We start from the raw sequence: 22063 nt of genomic DNA, 5'->3' as shown, positions 1-22063 counted from the left end.
GACCAAGCTACTGGCAGAACTAGATCTGGAATACGCGACGTGGAACTCTACATGTGAGAAACTGTCAAAAAAAGAGGGGTTTTCTTTATTTCTAAACCAAACCAACCAAACCCCATGGCACTACAGCCCTTGAAGGGCCTTGGCCTACCAAGCGACCGTTGCTCAGCCTAAAGGCCTGCAGATTGCGAGGTGTTGTGTGGTCATCACGGCGAATCCTCTCGGCCGTTATTCTTGGCTTTCTTTACCGGGGCCGCTATCTCACCGTCTTCTTTATTTCTAAAGGACATTACAAATACCAATTTTCACACCTGTAACACGTTAAGTTTATGAGATATACTGTAGATATACTAATTTTAAAAACTGCCCCACTCCTTGGCTGAGAGTTCATCCTTGAGGCCTTCGGTTCAGAGTTCCAGTTTCGATTCTGGGCTGGGTCGGATATTTTAATCGCGTGTGATTAGTTCTTCTGGCTCGAGGACAGGCCGTTCGTGTTTGTCCCAACACTCTCCTCCTCATATTCACTCAACACACCACATTACCAACCACAACAGGAATACGCAATAGTAATTACAGCCTTACACATAGGGTTGGTGTCAGGAAGAGCATCCAGTCGTAAAATAGCGTCAAATCCACATGTGCGATACAGTTCACACCCGCGACCCTACAGGTGTGGGAAAACTGGTAGAAGAGAAGAAGATACTCATTTTAAAATATCACCCGCTTTAAAAAAAATTTTCACCCCCTAAGAGAATTTTCCAGAAAAAGTGCGTTTATTTATTTTTAAGAGAGATTCCAAGTACGGCCTACCAATTTTAACGCCTGTAACATCTTCTGTTTCTGAGATATATGTATCGTCATATAAAGAATTCAACTCCTTCCTCACTTCTTTTCAACCCTCACCCCTTAAGTGGATTTTCAAAAGCAAAAATTTGTGTTCTTTTATTTTAAAGGAGATTCCAAATACCAAATTTTATGTCTGTAACATGTTAGGTTTTTGTGATATTTATTTATTTACATTTTATGGCCTTCATTGGACCACTCTAGCCAACTTTATACAAATAATTTTTTAGTTTCCTGTCAGCCCAGTACTTCATTCTCTCTGATCTTATCCTTCTTTCTTCATCGGAAATCACCCTTCCTATTGTCTGTTTGTTGATTCTGATTTGCAGTCTGGTTTGTTTGTCTGCGAGTTTCTTGATTTTGTCGGTTTTGTTTTTTAGGTCTTCCACTGTAATTTGTAGTTCATCCATATCTTCCTTGATTTCTGTAATCCACTTAATGTTGCACTTACTGTTCCATAATTTTCCTATTATTCTCCTGATGATCCTGTTCTCTGGTGTCCTGATTAGATGGCCAAAAATGAAATGCGTTTCTTCCTGATTGTGCTTATTACTGGTTCTATTTCCTTGTAGACTGTTTCATTAGAAGCTACTCTCCAGTGTCCATCTTTTTGGTATGATTTGTTGATGTATGTTCTAATGATTCTTCTCTCTATCTTGAGTATTTTGTCTATTTGTGCAGTGTTAGTTGTTTTGAAGATGGTTTCGCTTGCGTATGTTATTTCTGGTTGAATGGCTGTTTTGTAATGTTTTATTTTTGTTGCTATTGACAGGCCTTTTTTGTTGTAGGTATTCTTGGTGACATATTGTGCTCTGGTCAGTTTATTTATTCTGTTATGCCATGCTGGCTTTTCATTGAGGTTATATGTTATGATTTCTCCCAGATATTTAAATTTATCTACAATTTTGATTTCTTGGTTTCCTATGGCAATTTTGTTTATGAGTGTTGGGTCAGTAAACATGATTACTGTCTTTTCAAAAGATATTCCAAGACCAATTTTCTGTGCTATTCCGTGTAGTGATATAACTTGTTGTCTGGTTTCCTGAATATTGTTGGACAAGAGAGCAAGGTCATCGGCAAAACCTAGGCAATTTAAACTTATGTTGTTTTTGGGTCTTCCAATTCGGATGTTCTTTGGGTTACTCTTGTACCATTCCCTCATTATATATTCCAAGACACAGTTGAACAGCAGTGGTGACAAGCAATCTCCTTGTCTTAAGCCTGTTTTTATGATGAACGGCTCAGAGAATTCCCCTCTGAACTTGACTTTTGATTTAGTGTTGGTTAAGGTGAGTTCAATCAAATTGATTAATTTTGGATGGAGCCCAAAATTTCTTAATATTTTCAACATTGAAGGTCTATGGATACAGTCGTAAGCTTTTTTAAAGTTCACGAAGGTTATTGCAAGAGGTTTGTTTTGCTTCTTGCAATATGCTATGGCTAATTTTAAAGTGATGATTTGTTCTGCACAGCTTCTCCAAGGTCAGAAGCCTCCTTGGTATTCACCTAATTCTTCCTCTAGTTGCTCTCTGGTCCTCCTGTATAGGATTCTGGAGAAAATCTTGTATGTGCAGTCTAAGAGAGAGATACCTCTGTAATTATCTGGATAGCTTTTATCTCCCTTTTTGTGGAGTGGGTGGATTATGGCTGTGGTCCAATGTTCAGGGAACTTTTCTGTTATCCAGATTTTTGTTAGGGCCATGTGTAAGGATGTTCGAACTGTATCACTGGCATATTTCCACATTTCTGCAAAAACTTGAGTCTTCTCCACATGCCTTATAATTTTTCAACTCTTTGAGTGCTGTTTCCACCTCTTGGATTGTTGGGGGATTTATGAGTTCAGGCGGGGTTTTGATGGGCGTGTCTGTACTAATTGCTAAAAGTTCCTGGGGTTCTTCACAATTCAAAAGTTTAATGAATGCTTTTGCCATGATTTCAGTATTTTCCTTGTCATTATGTGTCATTTTTCCATCCTCATTTTTCAGCATTAATGTGGGAGGGGCAAATTTTTGTACTTGTCTTCCGAACATTTTGTAAAAGTCTCTGGAATTGGTTTTGTGGTAGTTTTCTTCTATTGAGTTGATTAGATCTTTCTGTGATTGTCTCTTGGTTTTTCTGATAATTTGTGTGAACTTTTTCCTGATATTTTTGAGGTTGGTTGCACTTTCTTCTGTTTTGTGTCTTTGAAATTTTAACCATGCCTGATGTCTTTCTTCATGAATTTTGTCATATTCTGAGGTCCACCAGGCATGTCTTTTACGTGTGTTCAATGGGGCTAAATTTTCAGCTTGTTGCCTGAGAATTGGAACCAGTTCTTCTAAGTTATCTGTCAGTTTTATGTTCTGTGTAACTTCTCTATATTTATAATTCCTAATTAACTGGTGTGGATCAAAAGTTTCTCTTTCATTTATTGCGTTTTGGTTTCTTTTTTAGTGGTGTGAACTTAATTTTGATTTTGACTATGTAATGATCTGAATCTATATCTACTCCTCTTAATACATTGTAGATTTCTCTGTGGAAGGTTTTGTCCATAAATATGTGATCCAGCTGCCATTCCCCTTTTCTCCAATCAGGATGTTTCCACGTTTTAAGTTTGTTGGGCCTCCTTTTGAAGTAGGTGGACTTTGAGATTAGTTTAGTTCTCTGCAGAGTTCAACAAGTCTTTGACCATTCTTATTTCTATGTTTATGTGGAGCCCATTTCCCAATGATATCTCGGTATTTCTTTTCTCTTCCGAGCTGGGCACTGAAGTCCCCTAACAGGATCTTAACGTTGTTAATATTTATTTGGTTTACAGTTTGGTCAAGGAGATCCCAAAACTTTTCCGGTTCTTTCGTAGTCTTTGTTAGAAAATTCTTTTCATTAGTAGGGGCATGGGCATTTAAGATGGTACAAATTTTGTTGGATGCTAATAAACTCAAAGTTGCAATTCTAGGTGAGATGGTTTGAAAATAGATTATCAAATCTATTATTTTCACATTGACTATAGACCCAGTTCCAAATTGGGGGCATTGTTTCATAACCCTTAGTCCAGGTTTCCCATTGTAAATTCTGTAGCCTTGAGATTCGAATGGTTCTTCTGTAGTATTTCTCATCTCCTGGAGTCCTGCTACTAATATTTTCTGTTTATCTAATTCGTCCGTCAAGTTCTTTAGTTTTCCTGCTTTAAGTAGAGAATTGATATAATAAGTTGCAATGTAGTTGATATGATCTTGTTTGATCCTGTTCCTATGTGCTGGTATAGGAATGGGTGATTGCCAACGCTCCGACTCGATGTCTTCAAGGTGGCTACCCACCGAATCCGATGTAGTCTTCTCCTGCTTTCTTGGACAGGACGGTGGAAATTTTTTCCTAAAAGACCTTTCCATGGTTGACTTTCGAAGGTAGTTGACCTTGGGTGGAGCAAGCTCCGATTTACAACTTCAGTTGTTAACAGCAGAGGGACAACCCCAGATGTTCAGGGTTCTGGGTCGGCATTTCCTCCTAACCCAATGAGGTATGGTTTACCCGCCAATACTCGGGTGGCTGATTGCAGTGGTTTCCCACTGCGTCCCTATGCCACAGTTTTTGTGATATATTGTAGATAATCTCGCTGCTGTAAGCATACTGGAGCTGATGTTGCCATGGTTACAGCAGTTCATTTCTTTATCCGATTCCTAGAGCAGGGGTAGTGTGGTGCCAATATCTCAATAACGGTTGGTTTTAGGGCCTTAAAACATGGTTTTCAGGCTCATAGGGCTTACCAAGTTTTGTTTATTTGCGTCAAGTGGCTTAAAATGAGCTCTGTCTCATCCTTGTACGATAAATTCGATATTTCACCTATATTAGCCTAGTATTTTTGTATCTCCCCACGTCGCCCCCTCTGCCTCGAATTGTTTTTAAAATAAAATATAGCCTATAGCACTCAGGGATAATGTATCTTTCAATTAGTGAAAGAATTTTTAGTATCGGTCCTGTAGTTCCTGAGATTAGCCATTACATACAAACAAACTTTACCTCTTAGTATATTAGTACCGTACAGATATATAAAAGACGAGGTAAGCAACAGATAGGGAATCTGTCGCTTGGGTGACTGCCCTAAATGCAGATCAGTGGTGACTGATTGCTAGATCTGTAGAAATAAGAAAGCTTGAAATTAAACTTTCCATACTGCACTACCAATGATTTAGAAAAGAAAAAAATAGAAAAAACTCACTCACTTTGGGAATACTCTTCGCCCATTTGTGGAGGATATTCTTCATCCCAATCCACAACATCATCGTCCAGGAGCACAACAACATGGCATTCTCTGTCTCCACGTTGAGCAGAATTCACCATCAGAGGTAAGATAAGATCCTCAAGAAATACTTCAAACTGACACCGAGCCCCCTCGTTAGACAACTCGTGCAGCAAACCACCTGGAAAAATTCAAGCTTTATCAACTGAGTATCCTCTACAGCAAACCAAATTATCTTATAAACAAGAGTACATAGGAGAAAAATATATATTACCCATCAAACTCAACCAAGTAACATATCTTATTATTCTTGTATTGTCTGCCTTTCTTTGGTAAAATCTCAAAATGCCAAAGCTTTTCTTTTATAAGAGTCTCTCTCAAAGACTGACATATAACACTGTTGCAGATTCTATCCAGGAGGATTATCTCAAGTCCATTGGAACATTTGAACAACATCATGTTTTTGCTTATCTCTCCTTTTGGTCGAGTATTCAAAACCAAATAGGCTGGACAAACCACCATTTTGTATCTTGCCCTCATTAAGGTACACCGTTGGTTTTTTTAGGTTCTCCTATTATCTTTCGCAGTGCTTTTTGACGACCCCCCTCTGGACTGAAGACTTAACAGACATATATTTTACGAGAAAGGCCGTCATGTATTACATCATAAACGTTTTATTTTAAATATCAATATCTATCATGAGAGTCACTTTAGGATTTGGCACCCATCTCTCTCCCGAATCTTACTAGCTCGTGTGCTACAATAGTGGCATATCACAAAACATCTGGGCGATGGCTACGCCAAAGGAGATGAACAGGCAGTTTTTCTATAACATTAACTCCTATGAAGCTGATTAGTACCACTTCTCTATTCCATAAATTAATCATATGGTTACTGCATTTCTTTACTAAGGAAAACTTTGAACTCATCAATCTCTGAACTTCATTTTTTGAGTTATGCCACTACTGCAGCCCGTGCATCAAACCCATTAATGCCATGTGTGACCATATGTTTTCAAATTCTTCAGGTTTAATCTACTAATTGTTCTTTTATTACCTTTGACGTACAACTTGCTCAATATAATATGCTCTACCTCTCAATTAGCGGCATTTTTGCAATATGAGCTCAACAGTGCTTCAGTGAGGATCAACTATGGATGTGTGCTTCAAGTAAGTAACTGTTTTCTAGTTCTGTTCACACACATGTATACATGTATGTCTACCCCATAGTCCCGTTTCATGAGACGAGGTCTAGGATGAGGTGTGAGTCCTGTTCACACAGATAAGCCCACAAAAACTGCACTAATATATTTTATGTAGATCATAGTGAATGCTGGATAATTTCCACTCCTATGTTATATGTCAAGAACTTTTAGCATGATCAAATGAACATGCTAGGCGCTAGCAGTTGCTTTCATTTTCCTAAAATATTATGCATGTACAGTAACGAGCTAGGATTTTATGAGAACATTATCAGGTGTGTGTGTTTTAACATTTTAAAGTTATATTATTTCTCATAGTCCCAGTGCTATTATTAAGTTATTTTACTGCAAATCTGTGTCCTAAACTTAACTTTTGCATTTCAATAGCGATGCTCGAAAACATTTGTAACTACTGTAAGTTTATCATAGCCCCATTATGAGGATGAATACCTGCATGGGTAGTTGTGTATGTATCAGATATTTCAATTAGGTAAAAATTTGTTTAGACTACCCTAATCCACCTGCTTTGCTATACGCATCCTGATTTTTTCAGGGACATATAACAAAAGGAAGTTCTGAATATTCTAGAGGCTGATAACAGTGAAAAGGAACAAGTAAAGGAAATAATCATCAAATCACCTGAAATGAACGTGCAATCTGAAGAATATTCAGGTGGGAAAGACTACGGCAGTTTACTAGGTGTATGCTTAAGTCTTTTCCGGTTTCACTAAGAATGGCACCAGCAATCAGTACGCAGCGTATGAATTTGACACAAAAGTCAGTCTGTTTGTTTGACATTAACCTACCAACACACACAAGTTGTGTCCGCCAAACACTAGCACCTGTGGTGTATCATTCAGTAATCATGTCGACATATGTGCCTGAAAAAGAACATTTGCGGCATGCATTGTTTTTCTTATTTAATCAAAATAAAAAGGCTGAGGAAAGCCATCATTTGCTGGTAGAAACATAGGGTGAACACACTCCATTGATTAGAACATGTGAGACATGGTTTCGACAATTTAAACGTGCTGATTTCAATGTGAAAGACAGTGTGCGCTCTGGTAGACCAAAAAAGTGCAAAGACGAGCAATTGCAGGCGTTACTGGATGATGATCCAACTCAAACTCAAGAGCAATTGGCACAAGCAATAAATGTGTCACAAGAAACAATCAGCACATGTTTACGAACAATGGGGAAGATCAGTCAACTCTGTAAATGGGTCCCACAGGATGTGAATAAATGGCACATGGAAAATCGCAAAGTCACTCGTGAAATGCTGCTTCAACGTCACGAAAGAAAATTTTTGTACAGAATTGTGACAGGTGATGAAAAATGGATTTATTTTGAAAACCTGAAGTGGAGAATTTCGTGGCTGTCACCTGGCAAAGCCGGTCTTTCAACACCAAGGCCAAATCACTTTGGCAAGAAGACCATGCTCTGTGTCTGGTGGAACCAGAGTAGTATTGTGTATCATGAACTCTTGAAGCCAGGCAAAACCATTAATGCACGATGCTTTCGCCAACAAATTATTAATTTAAATCATGCATTGATCAAAAGATGACCGGAATGGGCCAGAAGACATGGTAAAGTGATTTTGATAGACGACAATGTGTTGTTTCACACAGCAAAACCAGTGAAAGAAACCTTGAAGTCTCTTGGATGGGACATCCTTCCACACCTGCTGTACTGCCCCGACCTGGCGCCATCTATCACCTCTTCGCAGCAATGGGGCATGTCCTCGCAGAGCAGCACTTCAGCAATTTCAAGGAAATTGGAAAAAGGCTTGCCAAATGGTTTGCCGCAAAAGACATGCAGTTTTTCTGGCTTGATATTCATAACTTACCTGAAAAATGGGTGAAGTGTGTAGAAGCCGATGGCCAATATTTTGAATAAACAAAAAACAAATTTCCCTTGAAAATTATGTGTTTTCTTTACCACAAAAATCAGCAAAAACTTATGCACACACCTGGTAGCTGACAATTTCACAGGCCATCAACTATCCAGCAAGGCAGAAATTGTGTATACAAATGTACATTTATTGTAAAAGATTTGCAACAGTTGATATTGAAGAAGCAGAGTCAAACACACCTGCCAAGAAGCAGAAAACAAATGATTACTCATGGAATAAGTGTAACGTTCATAATATAGAGTGCGTTTTTCCAGAACACGAATAAACGTTTCATGATAAATCCCCTGAGCAGTAGTTGATGAGGAAATTTTTGAAATATTGTTAAAAGAATCAAGAAAGTAAACACTTTTTAAAAATTCCCCAGATTAAATAAAAGTGTTTGTTGCTATTATGTTACTATCTGGATACAACACTGTTCCTAGTAACCGGTTGAACTAGGAAGCATCTGAGGACTTGCACAAAAAACCAGTCGTGAATGCTATGCAGAGAGACAGGTTCTTATACATGTGTAGAATTATTCATTGCACAGATAGCACCCAGATGGTTTCCAATGACAAGAAATTACTTTTTTGCCAATGGTTTTACGTCGCACCGACAAAGATAGGTCTTATGGCGACGATGGGATAGGAAAGGCCTAGGAGCTGGAAGGAAGCGGCTGTGGCCTTAATTAAGGTACAGCTCCAGCATTTGCCTGGTGTGAAAATGGGAATCCATGGAAAACCATCTTCAGGGCTGCCGGCAGTGGGATTTGAACCCACTATCTTCCGGATGCAAGCTCAGAACCACGCACCTCTAACCGCACGGCCTACTCGCCCGGTACAAGAAATTACACCCTTTTATGGATCTACTAATAAAGCAACTCGTTTCCATGTTCAGGCCTGAGTAAAATCTTGATTTTGAGGAGTACATGGTAAAATATTTTGGCAGAAATGACTGCAAGTAATTTATAACGAGAAAACAAATATATTTCGGTTACAAATTTGGTGTCTGAATACACTGTAAATTTTTATATTTATCATGGAAAAACCCAAAAGGAAAATCCAAATATGAAAAAGCCTACAGTAAATGTGCTGCTCCCATGATGCTGATATTAGATGAATTGCTAGAGGACATCAAAGACTGCCACTCCGTTTTTACTTTGATAACCTGCTCATAAGCATGACTTTTCGTCAAGGGTTCAAGTACTGTAGCTACAGAAGGACCGGAACTATTAGAGAGCACCATGTTCCCAAAGCATGTCCTCTTCCAACAGTAACTGAAATGATGAAGCCCTGTGGAACATTTGAGATTGCCAGGCATGGAAGATGGGATTGGAATTAGAAGATGGCTTGACAATTCCGTTTTAATGATTGCATCCACATGCTACAGTGCAGAATCTGCCATCTTCTGTTTCACATTACTCTCAAACAGAGAAGAAAAGAGAACATATGAGATGTTCCACCCGTAGTTTTCGGGGCATACAATAAGCACGTGGGAGGTACGGACAAAATGGATGAGAACATCTTCCATTACCCACAGTTATATGGGGGAAGAAGTGATGGAGGAACCTCTTTACATGGTTGCTGGATGTTACAGCACATAATGCTTGCCTGCTTATGAGAAGGTCAGTGTGTTAAAATCACTCAGCTTCATTTTCGCCACTACATCATACAGACCTACGTCAAGACGTTTGATAATCCACCATCGGAACTGTTTACCAAGGTCGCACCTCCAATGATGTTCACTTAGATGGCAGAGATTATCTTATAGCATCTTGTAAACATCGCAGACATGCTGAATTAACTGTTTCAGCACTATGTACACAGTGCGTGACATGCAATGTTGGACTCTGCATTCCTTGCTTTGTTCCTTATCATAAAGTTCAATAAGCCTAAATATGGTTTAATGTACTGGTATATTTTTCACAAGTATTTTCATACGAGGAAAAATCAAAAAGTAAATTACACTTCAAGTTATGGCCATTTATGAAACTACCTACATATAGGCAACCCGGCTATGACAACAATGTAAGTTCACCTTTTCACATGGTCCCCAAGAAACTGCAAACATTTCTCGGAACAGTCAACCAACTTTTCGATTCGGGATGTGTAGAAATCACCTGCAGTGCTATGTAACCACCTGGAGACAGCTGCTTTTCACCTTATCGTTTTGAAATCGTCATCCACCAATATTCTTTATCAGCTTACCAAACACATGATAATGGCATGGTGCTAAGTCTGGACTGTGTGGAGGATGATTCCATACCTCCCACTTTAATCGCTACAGCAGTTCGGACGTTTGGCGGGCCATGTGAGGTGTTGCGTTATCGTGCAACAAAATCACACCGGCTGTCAATTTTCTCCGCCACTATCCTTTAATTGCCTTACGCAACCGGTTCAACATTTTGACAATTTAAAGCAGAGTTGATTGACGTGCCTTTCGGCATAAATTCCATGTTCACCACACCCTGCATGACAAAAAACACTCGCCATTACGTTTCCTGTTGAAGCTTGGACCTTGGCTCCCTTTCGTGGTGGTGATGTTGTGTGCACCCATTCCATCAATGATCTTTTTGTTTCGGAGGTGAAGTGGTGGACCCACGTTTCATCCCGTGATGATTTGCCGCAGAAACTTGTTGCCCTCTGCAGAATATCATTGAAAAAATGCCAATGATGATTGGAAAAGTTGTCTCTTGTGAACATCAGTGAGCAGACGTGCGAATCATCTCTGACACAGTTTATGAAATCTAAGGTGCTGGTGAACAATGGACAACAGACTGCCAAAGGAAATGTTCAGCATGCTGGCAATTTCCCGCAGTGTTATGCGCTGATTTTAACTAATGATCCCATCCACACGGTCACCATTGGCAATGGTCTGGACGTTGCGGGCCTGCCTTCGCAATATTCGTCCATGTGCCCGACGTCAAATTGCTTGCCGCGCTTTACAATACCTGGGCAAGAAATTACACGCTCGCCATATACAGCATGATGAATGTCCTTGCAATTGAGCCGTTTAGCCCATAGAAATCTGATCGTTGCACGCATCTTCAATTTGGAGCGAGCATCCAGTTGACGCGCCATTGAGCCTAGCCAGCTCTGAACACACAACAAGACAGGATACTACACCAACTTTCCTATCGCACGTGTCAGCAGTTGCTCGACGCTGACCACGGTCATGACACACAGCGTGCTGATATAGATGTTGATTCCCATAGGGAACTTGAAATCTTTGTCCCAAATGAGTAAATTTATAAATTTATAATATACAAGCCCACAGCAGTTCTCGAATATGGATATAAACGCTTAAGGGGACCTGGAAGTATGAATCAACTGAAAGGCACCACTTTCCGTATTACTCAACATGCCTCAGACAGTATCAGAGATATTTAATTTTTCTATCGTATTTAGAAGAGTTTCATTATTATACACACGGAGTTTGAATGTTCTGTGACGAAAGAGCGGTTGTAATCAAAGTTGTTCAAAAACTATATTCCTTTCCAGTATCTTTTCCTGGTAAAGTAATTTGAACACACTAACGAAGGTTGTTGCGCGTACTTAAGAGATGTTCAATGACCTACTTAAGCAAATTTATAATCCTATTTTATACACAAGTGGAGAAATTACTTTTTTTCAAGTCTTATCTTGATATTTACACCCTTTCATACAATTTTCAGCGCCCTTCAAGTTTGTTTCCATTGGTTAATCAAGACGTTTGGAAAAATTTACTCCCACAACTACAAGTATACAAGATGTTACACGAAAATAACTTCTAAATCATTGAAGATGTTGGTGTTCTGTTTTCATATTCGTAAATGATACCCAGGGCCTTGTAAAATAATGTGCTATTTATTCTCACGGGGTGATTAATAACCGATATACTGATACTAACTCCATATTTTAAAATGGAACGGCACAAATGCATACAGCTGGCCTAAAAGTTCAACTGCATACAAGTTCATATATGTAAGTATTTTCAAAATCGGACGGTTACTTTTTGAGATATCAATAAGAACAGCATGCACGGTTTTGCATGCTGCATCAGACGGTGTGCATTCGCACAAGGACATATTGACCCGCAAGCAGTTGCCTGGCTGTGATATCAGCCACAGAATGGATACCAGGCATGTAAGCATATCCTACACATGTGATGGGTTTGCAAAGTGTGTATGACAGGCGAACTCATGACAGGACAGGGAGGGTTGATGTTTTTATAAGGAATAAAAATAAATACTTTGGTACCTTTGAGACAGGTCACAGCCGACGTCCATTCCAAATCCTTCCCTTTCCCATCCGTGGGGAAAAATGCCAAATTGAGTGCAACCTGCTACACATGAATTAAAAATAAAAACTTTAATCTCCCTTCTCCATTGTGTATTCGCTATCCATACAATAACGTTGCACACACAGGGTATGTGAATTATGTGTACGATAGTTTACAATACATGCCTGGTAACCGTTCTGTGGCTGGAATCAATTCCAGGAAACAACTTGCGTGTCAATACCTATGTCCTTGGCTGATCGCACGCTGTCTGGTGGGGCACGCAAAAGCCCTAATGCGGTTTTAATTGATATCTCGAAAATTAACTGTCCGCTTTTGAAAATATTTACATATTTGAACTTGTACGCAGTTTGACTTTTGGGCCAGCTGTATATATTCGTGCCGTTTCATTTATTAAAAAAAAAAAAAAAAGAGTATTAATATCTTGGTTATTAATCACTGCGTGGGAACAAGTGGCACATTATTTTACAAGCCCCTGGGTATCATCTACAAACATGAAGACAGAATACCGATATCTTTAATGGTTTAGACGTTATTTCCGTGTAACATCTTAGGTGAATAATGCTGTATAATGATAAAATTGTTCTAGATATGTTGGAAAAATTCCAATTAAATACCTGGGATATTTCCTGAGATAAGTTGTGTTGTAACCGTTACTACAGTGGTTACACTAAACAAAAACTAAACACAGTAAAGGGAGGAAAGTAAGTGCAATTACATAGTACCAAAAATCACTACACATTCAGTGAAACATTAGTTGAAACTATGCGGATCTCTGCAGATAACAACTTTAGTAAACATCAGTAGGGCCAACTAGATGGCAATAGACCAGGAGGTGGGAAGGGGCTGGAACCTACAGAGGGCATGGACATGGGTTAGGTTGCAGTTTCAGAAATAATCAACCATGATCCTTAATTTTGAAAAAATATTATTTACAAATGGACTTTACAAATGAATTCCAAACAATTTCAGTCATGCGGAAGGTACCGACACACAACTTGTGAATTACAAACTACGTGTTCTGTGATACACACAACTATTCGATGTTCTTTGATAATGGCTTACTATAAGTTCAAAGGTTCGACCAAACTATACATCTAGTTACAAATCCAGTTGTACAATGCAATTTAGTAGGTAAGAAGAAACGTAATACACTATTACAATTTACAGCGAAGTTAAACGTACTTTTCAAACTAGCGTACATCAAGTGACATGGAACTACCAGAGCCAAAACCCCAAGGAAAATATATTAAACTACAATTTACATATTTAGCGAAACAAGAAAGCCTCGAAAACAAACAGGCAAGCCCAGCTGAAACGCTAAGGCATCATAAATAATTAAGTAGCGAATCTAGGTGAGATTAGGGCAGACTCCTATATGAAAAAGCAAGCGAACATTACAGGGAATTTAAGCTGGAATGGAAATCAAGAGTGCTTACCCACAAGGTGGCCCATCCCGGTAGCGAGACGTCAAAACTTCGGACAACCAGATAGACTGCTGACAGACCACAGACAGACCAAGACCAACCACGAATGCTGCCTCGCTCTCTTTATAAGGGAAACCCTGGCCTTGGAGTAGCCATTCAGAATGCATGAGTCCGCCTATCGCCACCCAGATTCACCAATCACAACTCTTACTTCAGTCGCGAACTTTAAATACTTTCTCGAACACATACGATCGCAAATCTTCCATTTCCAGAACAGTCAGAAAATGCTTTCTTCAGAGTTGCGCTCTAATTCTTCAGCTGGCCTGTTAACAAACGGACGATGACTTTACACGAATGATGATGAACATGGCTTCACGTGACCCCTACTTAGGCACTAATGAGTAGCCTATTCATTAGTGAAGGCGATCGCAGACGAAAACATAAGAAAGCTTAATTTTCTCGAAAACCGTTAGAGCTATTAAAGAAGTGCATACAACGGTTCTTTTTGTTGAAAATGTAATTTCCAGGCTATGTGGTGCACTTCATTATTCGATAGACTCACCGATAAGTATAAGTGACTATACTTATTTTACTTGATTTCAGTAATGCGCTTGACGCAGTAAATATTGACATATTATTAGTGAAACTACAACGATTTATCTCAGTTCCTCTGCTGTTCAGTTCTTTGCATTATACCTTACCAATCAGCGACAACGTGTTGTTATGATCGATATGACCACGGACTAGAAGACGAAGCAAACAGGTGTCCCACAAGGATCCGTGCTAGGACCTCTTCTGTTTATTTTATATATCAATGATATCTCTTCACAGTTCAGCAACTGTAAGTATTATTTATATGCAGATTATCTACAATTATATTATCGCTATAAAGCTATTGATATTGAGTTTTGGAATTCATCAGATGAATTCTACTTTAAATCTGATTAGCTCCTATTCTAATAAGAACTGTTAATTAATTACCTAATCCTAAAAAGACACAAGCTATTATAATAGGGCAACAAAGGCAGTTAAATATCCTAAACAAGAAGTCATTGCCTTCACTTTTGCTTTATGGTGTAGCTAGACCATTTCAGAAGTCGGTAAAAAGTCTTGGGATTATCATAAATGACACACTAGACTGGAGTGAACACATAACAAACATCTGTAGGAAAATTCACTTGTCACTTCACCCTCTCAAAACTCGGCAATCACTTCTTCCACTAAGCATGAAAATTAAACTTATCAAGACCCTTATATTTCTCATACTTAATTACTGTGATTATAATGATAAATGCCACCATGGAACAAACATTGAAATTACAGAGGGCAATGAATTCATGCATTTAGGTTTATATTTTCAATTAAATGTCCAACTCATATCTCCCTCTATTATGAAATTCTCTCCTGGTTAAAAATCGATAAACTACGTTACCTTCACATTGCAACTCGTCTGTTGAATGGATCTAAACCCCAGTATTTATTCTCAAAGTTTAATTTACTCTCCTCCTCTCATGAATATAACACACGATCGACTACTACACTCTCAATTCCTGTGCATCGCTCATCATCCTTTAACCACTCCTTTTCAGTGTCTGGTGCAAGGCTATGGAATTCCCTTCCAGTCAGTTTAGGAATTGCACTTCTTTAGCCTCTTTCAAGCGGTCTTGCCGAGATGACCTATTAAATGTATAATAATCAGCTTGTATGAATGCCAATATGAATGAGGTTAGGATTTATATTTTATTTTAATATTTCATTATTCTGTTTTATGAAGTTTATTTTAGACATTATGCGGTTAAGTGGAAGAGAGGGCCGTGAGCCTTAACTTCGCAGTAAGTAAGTAAGTAAGTAAGTAAGTAAGTAAGTAAACAAACCATTATTTCTGTTGATGTAGAGCAAAAATTGCCCAAATAAGCGACATACCCCTGTAAAATCCGCCACTAGTTCGAAGCGGTGAAACATATCAAAATCAAAATTATCCCTTGCGTAACTCTGGGTTTGAAGCTATATTCTTTTCTATTCCTTGTAAATTCTTACGAAATTTCATTTCAATCGGTCCAGTAGTTTTTGAATCTATCCGGAACAAACAAACAAACATATAAGCAGACAGGCATTATCTCATTGTCATCGGTAGTATAGATTACATTCTTCACTTCTTCTTTTGAATGACTGAGTGAATAAATGAAGACAGTGTGTTTAATACTGCATTAGTTGCATGTTATCTGAGAGATACACGCTAGTGATTATTTGCTGTAACTTGAGCTTGCTTGAGGCTAGAAGCCCATCACCCGTCGTAGCTTCCTGTCGTGGAAGTGGTGATATCCAGTAGTGTTGTGACATTCTTGCAATACAAATGTAACGAACTGCTGCCAACTTTATCTCACAGATACGAAGCGTGTTAATTTGTAAAGTATTCGTGTTTATCGCTAATGAGTTTGATTTGCTGTGAATCAGCTCATTATTGTTTGCGGTAGTGCTTGCAGTTCGAAATCTATTGAAATTTAAAATGAAGATGAAGAAGATTTGTAAGATTATTGTGTTCAGTGAGCTGTTTGACTAATCAGTAACATTACGATCTCAAGAAGCTGAAGACTGTGAAGAGAGTAATCAGGTAATTAGTTTAACTGTTTCAAATATGCCAGTGCCCTATCTCACTATTTCAACGGATATGTTGTAAATAAACCTTAAAGTTCATTTTTGTTGATTTCTTTCTTCCACCAGTTATGTAGGAATTGTTTACATGGACTGAATTTACGTATCTCTCAGATGCGATGTGAGCACTGATGCTACTTTTTAGTCATGCCTAATACAGTGTTAATAAAGCTATTCATTCATTCACTGTGGTGGTTTCTTGGGTGTGAACTTTGTCGTACAAGTAGACTTGGCCCTATTTAACGGCAAGATGCCCTTTTTGACCAACCCTATGTGGAAGGTTGTATTCGCTACTGCATGTTTGTATGGTGGTTGGTAGTGTGGTATGTGAATGCGGAGAAGAGTGTGTTGGAAAAAAAAAACACACACACACACACACACGCACACACACACACACACAGAGTCCTCAGACCAGAAGAATTAACCAGACGCGATTCAAATTTCCGGCCCAGTTGGCAATCGAACGCTGGACTCCTGAGCCGAAGCCACAATGCTGATCTTAGCCAAGGAGCTGGGAACATTACGTCTCTTCATACACTGTCCATGTATGTCATTTCAAAAATTAGAATTTGAATTTGTTGACTGTTGTATGTAGTTAGAATGTAAAGTTTATTTTGTTAATATATCATACTAGCTGTACTACCCGGCGTAGCCCAGTTGGTTTAGGATGTTTACTTTTAAGATTGGTATCACCAGTTAGTTGTGTTAAAGTGAATTTGTATAGAATTTCTTTCTGGGATATGGATTTTTGCCGTCTATTATATAGCTTTAGAGTTACTTAGATGTGTTTGATTTCAAGTTTTAAATGATTTAATTTTTGAATAAAATTTTGTCCTTGTGGAAGCTCGAATAGACTGGGAAATATTTGATCCTTTCAAAAAGATAATAAGCGATAACTTCATGTATTTATCCGTAACGGTATAGATATGATCTACGTAATTTCAACTGTCATTGAGACTCTCACCAATCAGCCTTGAGACCCCAAACACAGTGGATTCAATACTAATCTCGATCATTTTAGACTATTTACTACAAAACCGCTTTCCGTGTCCCACCCCAATGGAGGCTGAACGTCGACTTAAACGATATTCAGAGGGTCACAACAATGAATTTGACATTAATATCGGTTATTTTCTATTATTTTTAAATAATGGAAAATGTCATGCCCTCCCATTCCTCACCTCCAGCGGGGATTGGTGTTTCATCTCCTTAGTATTTTTTTTCCCCCCCCACACACATTGTGTGTTAATACAGGACGGAAATGTCTGGTAATCAATAAAGGGGAAATATAATGTTGTTAGCTGCGTGGTGAGAGAGAGGCTTGATTTGCCTTGAGTGTTCATTAATACTATGAGAGTCGAACTCATGGACTCCAAGGCGTTAGGCCAGATGTGCCATGTGTCATATGTAGTAGCCATGTTAAACTGAAATGTGTATTTAAGGCCGTATGAATGTGTATTGAGAAGTCTTAAGTTGAGTTCGAGGCCTATTGTTAGTTTAATGAACAGAGAAGTGATTTGCAGCGTTAATATGTGTTCCCCGATATATTAGAATCTCTCAGGCAGGAATTACAAATCCAATTAGTTAGTGTCTTCTCTTGGGAGGCAGGATGTCTCATAGCTGAAGTATTAGAAGTGTCAGTTGATTTATAATACGGCGTGCTAGGTGAATAACCAAGAACATGTGTAGCCGAGCCAGAAGTTCCGTTTTTTTTTTAATATGACGGAGTTTAGCATCTTATTACTTGTATTTCAGAAAACGGATACACAGATGTTTTGTTTATTTTATTTGCATGAATTTTACAGGTTTCTTTGAAGTGTTTTGTTTATATTGAATTGTATTACATGTATTTTTGCTGATTATGTCATTGTCATCGTTGATTAAAGACTTGTTCTTAAATATGAGTCCGGAGCTCACTTTATTGGGAAGTAGGCTTTCGAGCCATCCAATTTGTAACAGAACAGTCTGTTAGTATACTCAGTGTATATATAAGTTAGGGACCCTGGAACATTGATTTGTTGAACATATTATTTTTATTATGGATCGGATTTAGCATAATTTTATTATGTCGCGGTATGTCCTGTAAACGTTAATTGAATGATATCCGTCAGGAATCAATAAGATAAATTTAACTGCGTTGACTCGATGTGAAGTGTGTTATTTTCCCCTCAGGTTTTTATTTTGTAAATATTTATATATTAACACGGGACATTGCCCGTCTTTTAACTTTTGTTTAACTATGTGCACGGCACATATTGGAATTTTTGGCACTTGTTTGAGCCATATTTTTAATCGTTTAACATATTAATTTGTTTATTTTGTGGATTTCAATAATGTTTCTTAGATAATAAATCTATCTTACCCCCTATTTTGAATTTTATTTCGGAATTATGTTACTGTTTTCCGTTCACATACCCATGGTATAATTTATCCTGAGATATCTGTTTTAATTTAGCCCTGATCATATTTTTACAAACCGAACACGCAGCTCTCCGACGGCTCTGGAAGACTGTATTTTAGACGGGAACGGTACAATACCTCCTCGCAGTTTGTCTCATGATAGTAAGTCATAAGTGTACCAAGCTTGGCTGAAATCTCTCCCGTACTCCAGAAAAGTATGGATTCAACACTACTATCGGTCCTTTTTAGTTATAATTATATTTCGCCCCGTTTCTAGGGCTTCTAGGGGTGTCTTGCCCCTGCAGTATTTTTTACAGATAGATAATATTTGTAACAAGTTTAGTTGACACCTATGCTGGAACATACGTACAAACACCCAAAATCTCGGTCATTTGCACATTTTCTTTTCTTCACCCTTCTCACAACCCTACTGACTTTTTTTTTTTTTTTTTTTTTTGCTAGGGGCTTTACGTCGCACCGACACAGATAGGTCTTATGGCGACGATGGGATAGGAAAGGCTTGGGAGTTGGAAGGAAGCGGCCGTGGCCTTAATTAAGGTACAGCCCCAGCATTTGCCTGGTGTGAAAATGGGAAACCACGGAAAACCATTTTCAGGGCTGCCGATAGTGGGATTCGAACCTACTATCTCCCGGATGCAAGCTCACAGCCGAGCGCCTCTACGCGCACGGCCAACTCGCCCGGTACCCTACTGACTGGGGCTCAACTTGGACTTAAACGACATCCAGAGTGTCACTATTCATTTCAGCGATCCCAAAAAGTATGGATTCGACACTATTTTCGAATAATTTTATGTCTCCCCCCCCCAAAGGTTGCTGAAATCATTTCAATACGGAACACTACGAAATTATTATCTCTTAATGCTGAACATGGACTTTAAAAAAATCTGGAGTGTCACTATACATCTCAGCGACCCCGGAAACTATAGATTCATCACTATTTCCGATTATTTTTATATATCATTCCCCCTCGTCCCCACCACCCTAAAGGGTGATGAACATGGACTTCAACAAATTCCGGAGTGTCACTATTCATCTCAGCCACCCTGAAAATGACAAATTCGGATCTATTTTCTATTATTATTATTATTATTATTATTATTACTCACTCCCCCCTAACCTCGTTGGGAACCCCCAGTTGCTCTTCATTAGGAGGGGGGTGATAACTCTTGTCATTCCATTGTTGATATTTTATATTTTTAACAGTTTCTTAAATATTTTACACGTCTAATACACAGCTACATTCTTCAAAATGGGCAGACCTATCAATGTTTGTACTATGACATGAAAGTACATCTCGATCACGGCATAGTGGATTGCTATTTCAAAATAACAGGCATAAGAATGCACCTCCTATCAAGAAAGGTACTTTGTAGATCACTGCAGCGTGTTTTCATCCTCCTCTATACAGCAAATATTATCTTCATCATGACACACAGGTCGCCTACGGGCGCCAAATCAAAAGACCTGCACCTGGCGAGCCGAACATGTCCTCGGGCACTCCCGGCACTAAAAGCCATACGACATTTCATTTACCGGACTATCATGATATAGCCTAAGCTGCTGTCGCCTAGTGACAATCTGTCCATCAAGTCGATCCAATCTTGGTGCGGCTTTGCAATTTAATAAAATTACATAAAATTACTCATAATAATAAAACTACCTTACCGATTTTGTTCAAACCACTTCATAATCCCTTTCAGAAGAACAAATCGTGAAAATTTCAGCAAAATCGGTCCATCTCATCTATATCATCTAATGGCCAGGCAGGCATCAATTTTTGGAAATAAGACTGTCTCTCATAGTTCATTGGCACTGCCGGTGGTTCCAAATAGCCTACGCAGTGGCCTCCACGGTATGCACTACCCATGTGTATTGGTAGGTGTGCTATTTACCAACGGGTGAGCCCAACTTAGCATACTCGGACGAAACACTGGCAACCAGGGATGAGTTAGCTGGAAAATTTGTAATGTCCAATAACGGACCATTTATATTGGTATTACACAGCGTGCTCTCGTGGTGAGCTAGTGTAACTTACTTTTTGATTCACCCTCGTACATTATATGTTGATTTTGTAGACTGTGCTTGCACCTATTAAAATAATCACACATTTATATATTAATGATAAAATGAAAACTTTAGAAATGCTCCCACTCCCACCTGGTATCCTCATATGAACATGGCATATACCATGAATATGATTCAACACAGAGCTGATAAGATGTAGAAATACTGCTGTAAAATAAACACATGCAGAACAGAAATCTAAAATTCTGGAATAAACGAGTTAATGCACTGTGCAATTGTACCTCAAGTCAGCTTACGAGTTGGCCACGTAACGGAACAGAAAATATTCAACACCATCTACGAGTTGTTGGAGTATTGGCATACAGGAATCACATGTATCAATAGCTTCCAAAAATATTTAATGTAACGATGTACAGTATTATGATCATTCCTTACAACAAAATATACCGAAGTTATATAGCAAAATATTGTATGCATTGCTTTTATTTGCCGAATATCCCTTCAATTGCTGTAGATTTTAAGAGATGCCAGGGTGCCAGAATTATATTCCGCAGGAGTTCCTTAACATGCTAGAAACCAACGACACGGACTTGTGACATTTACACACTCTCAAATGTAATCTACTTCGGTGTGGTTCAATGCTACTGTCTTGGAAGCAAAAGGAAGACGACTAACCAAATGCACCTGTAAGATCGGCATTCAACATACACAAAACAGAAAACAGAAATTCCACTGTGGACTCACTTCACTGAAATAATCTTCTCATCTTCTATATTTCTGACTATGTAGTCTTCTACAATCATGATCCTTACCAATGCAGTTCAATGCATGATGGCCTTTATTACCCACTGAGGCAGACATTGCTGGAACTCTGAAAGAGCTTTGAACAGGGATTATTTGCAAGAAATTTTCTCTCTACAACATACCATGAGAAATTTTATTCTTAGCACACCTAAACCTTCCGGTGGACGCATTGTTGTAAAATGTACAATAGTCACTTTAAATTCCGTTTTAAATTTCAACAATGGATCTGAAGTCTGTGACCTCTGTCAATTCCTTTATGATAGAGAGTGGTTGTTTTGTTGCTAACAGATTTCTTTAGTTGTGCTAGT

At 38.6% G+C, this 22063-nt stretch overlaps 1 protein-coding gene across 3 annotated transcripts in view; it reads right to left on the bottom strand.

The window, feature by feature from the left end:
* Positions 1-22063, bottom strand: part of mri (mrityu) — a 188868-nt gene that overhangs the window by 55465 nt on the left and 111340 nt on the right. For all 3 annotated transcript variants that reach the window (XM_067146974.1, XM_067146976.1, XM_067146975.1), the window contains one exon: positions 5040-5237. In XM_067146974.1, the coding sequence (XP_067003075.1) occupies positions 5040-5237 (198 nt within the window). The remainder of the gene's footprint in view (positions 1-5039; positions 5238-22063) is intronic.

The sequence above is a fragment of the Anabrus simplex genome, chromosome 5, assembly GCF_040414725.1.
Source record: "Anabrus simplex isolate iqAnaSimp1 chromosome 5, ASM4041472v1, whole genome shotgun sequence".
Taxonomy (NCBI): domain Eukaryota; kingdom Metazoa; phylum Arthropoda; class Insecta; order Orthoptera; family Tettigoniidae; genus Anabrus; species Anabrus simplex.
Note: the sequence above shows the minus strand (reverse complement) of the source record. Positions and strands in the feature narration are given on the sequence as shown.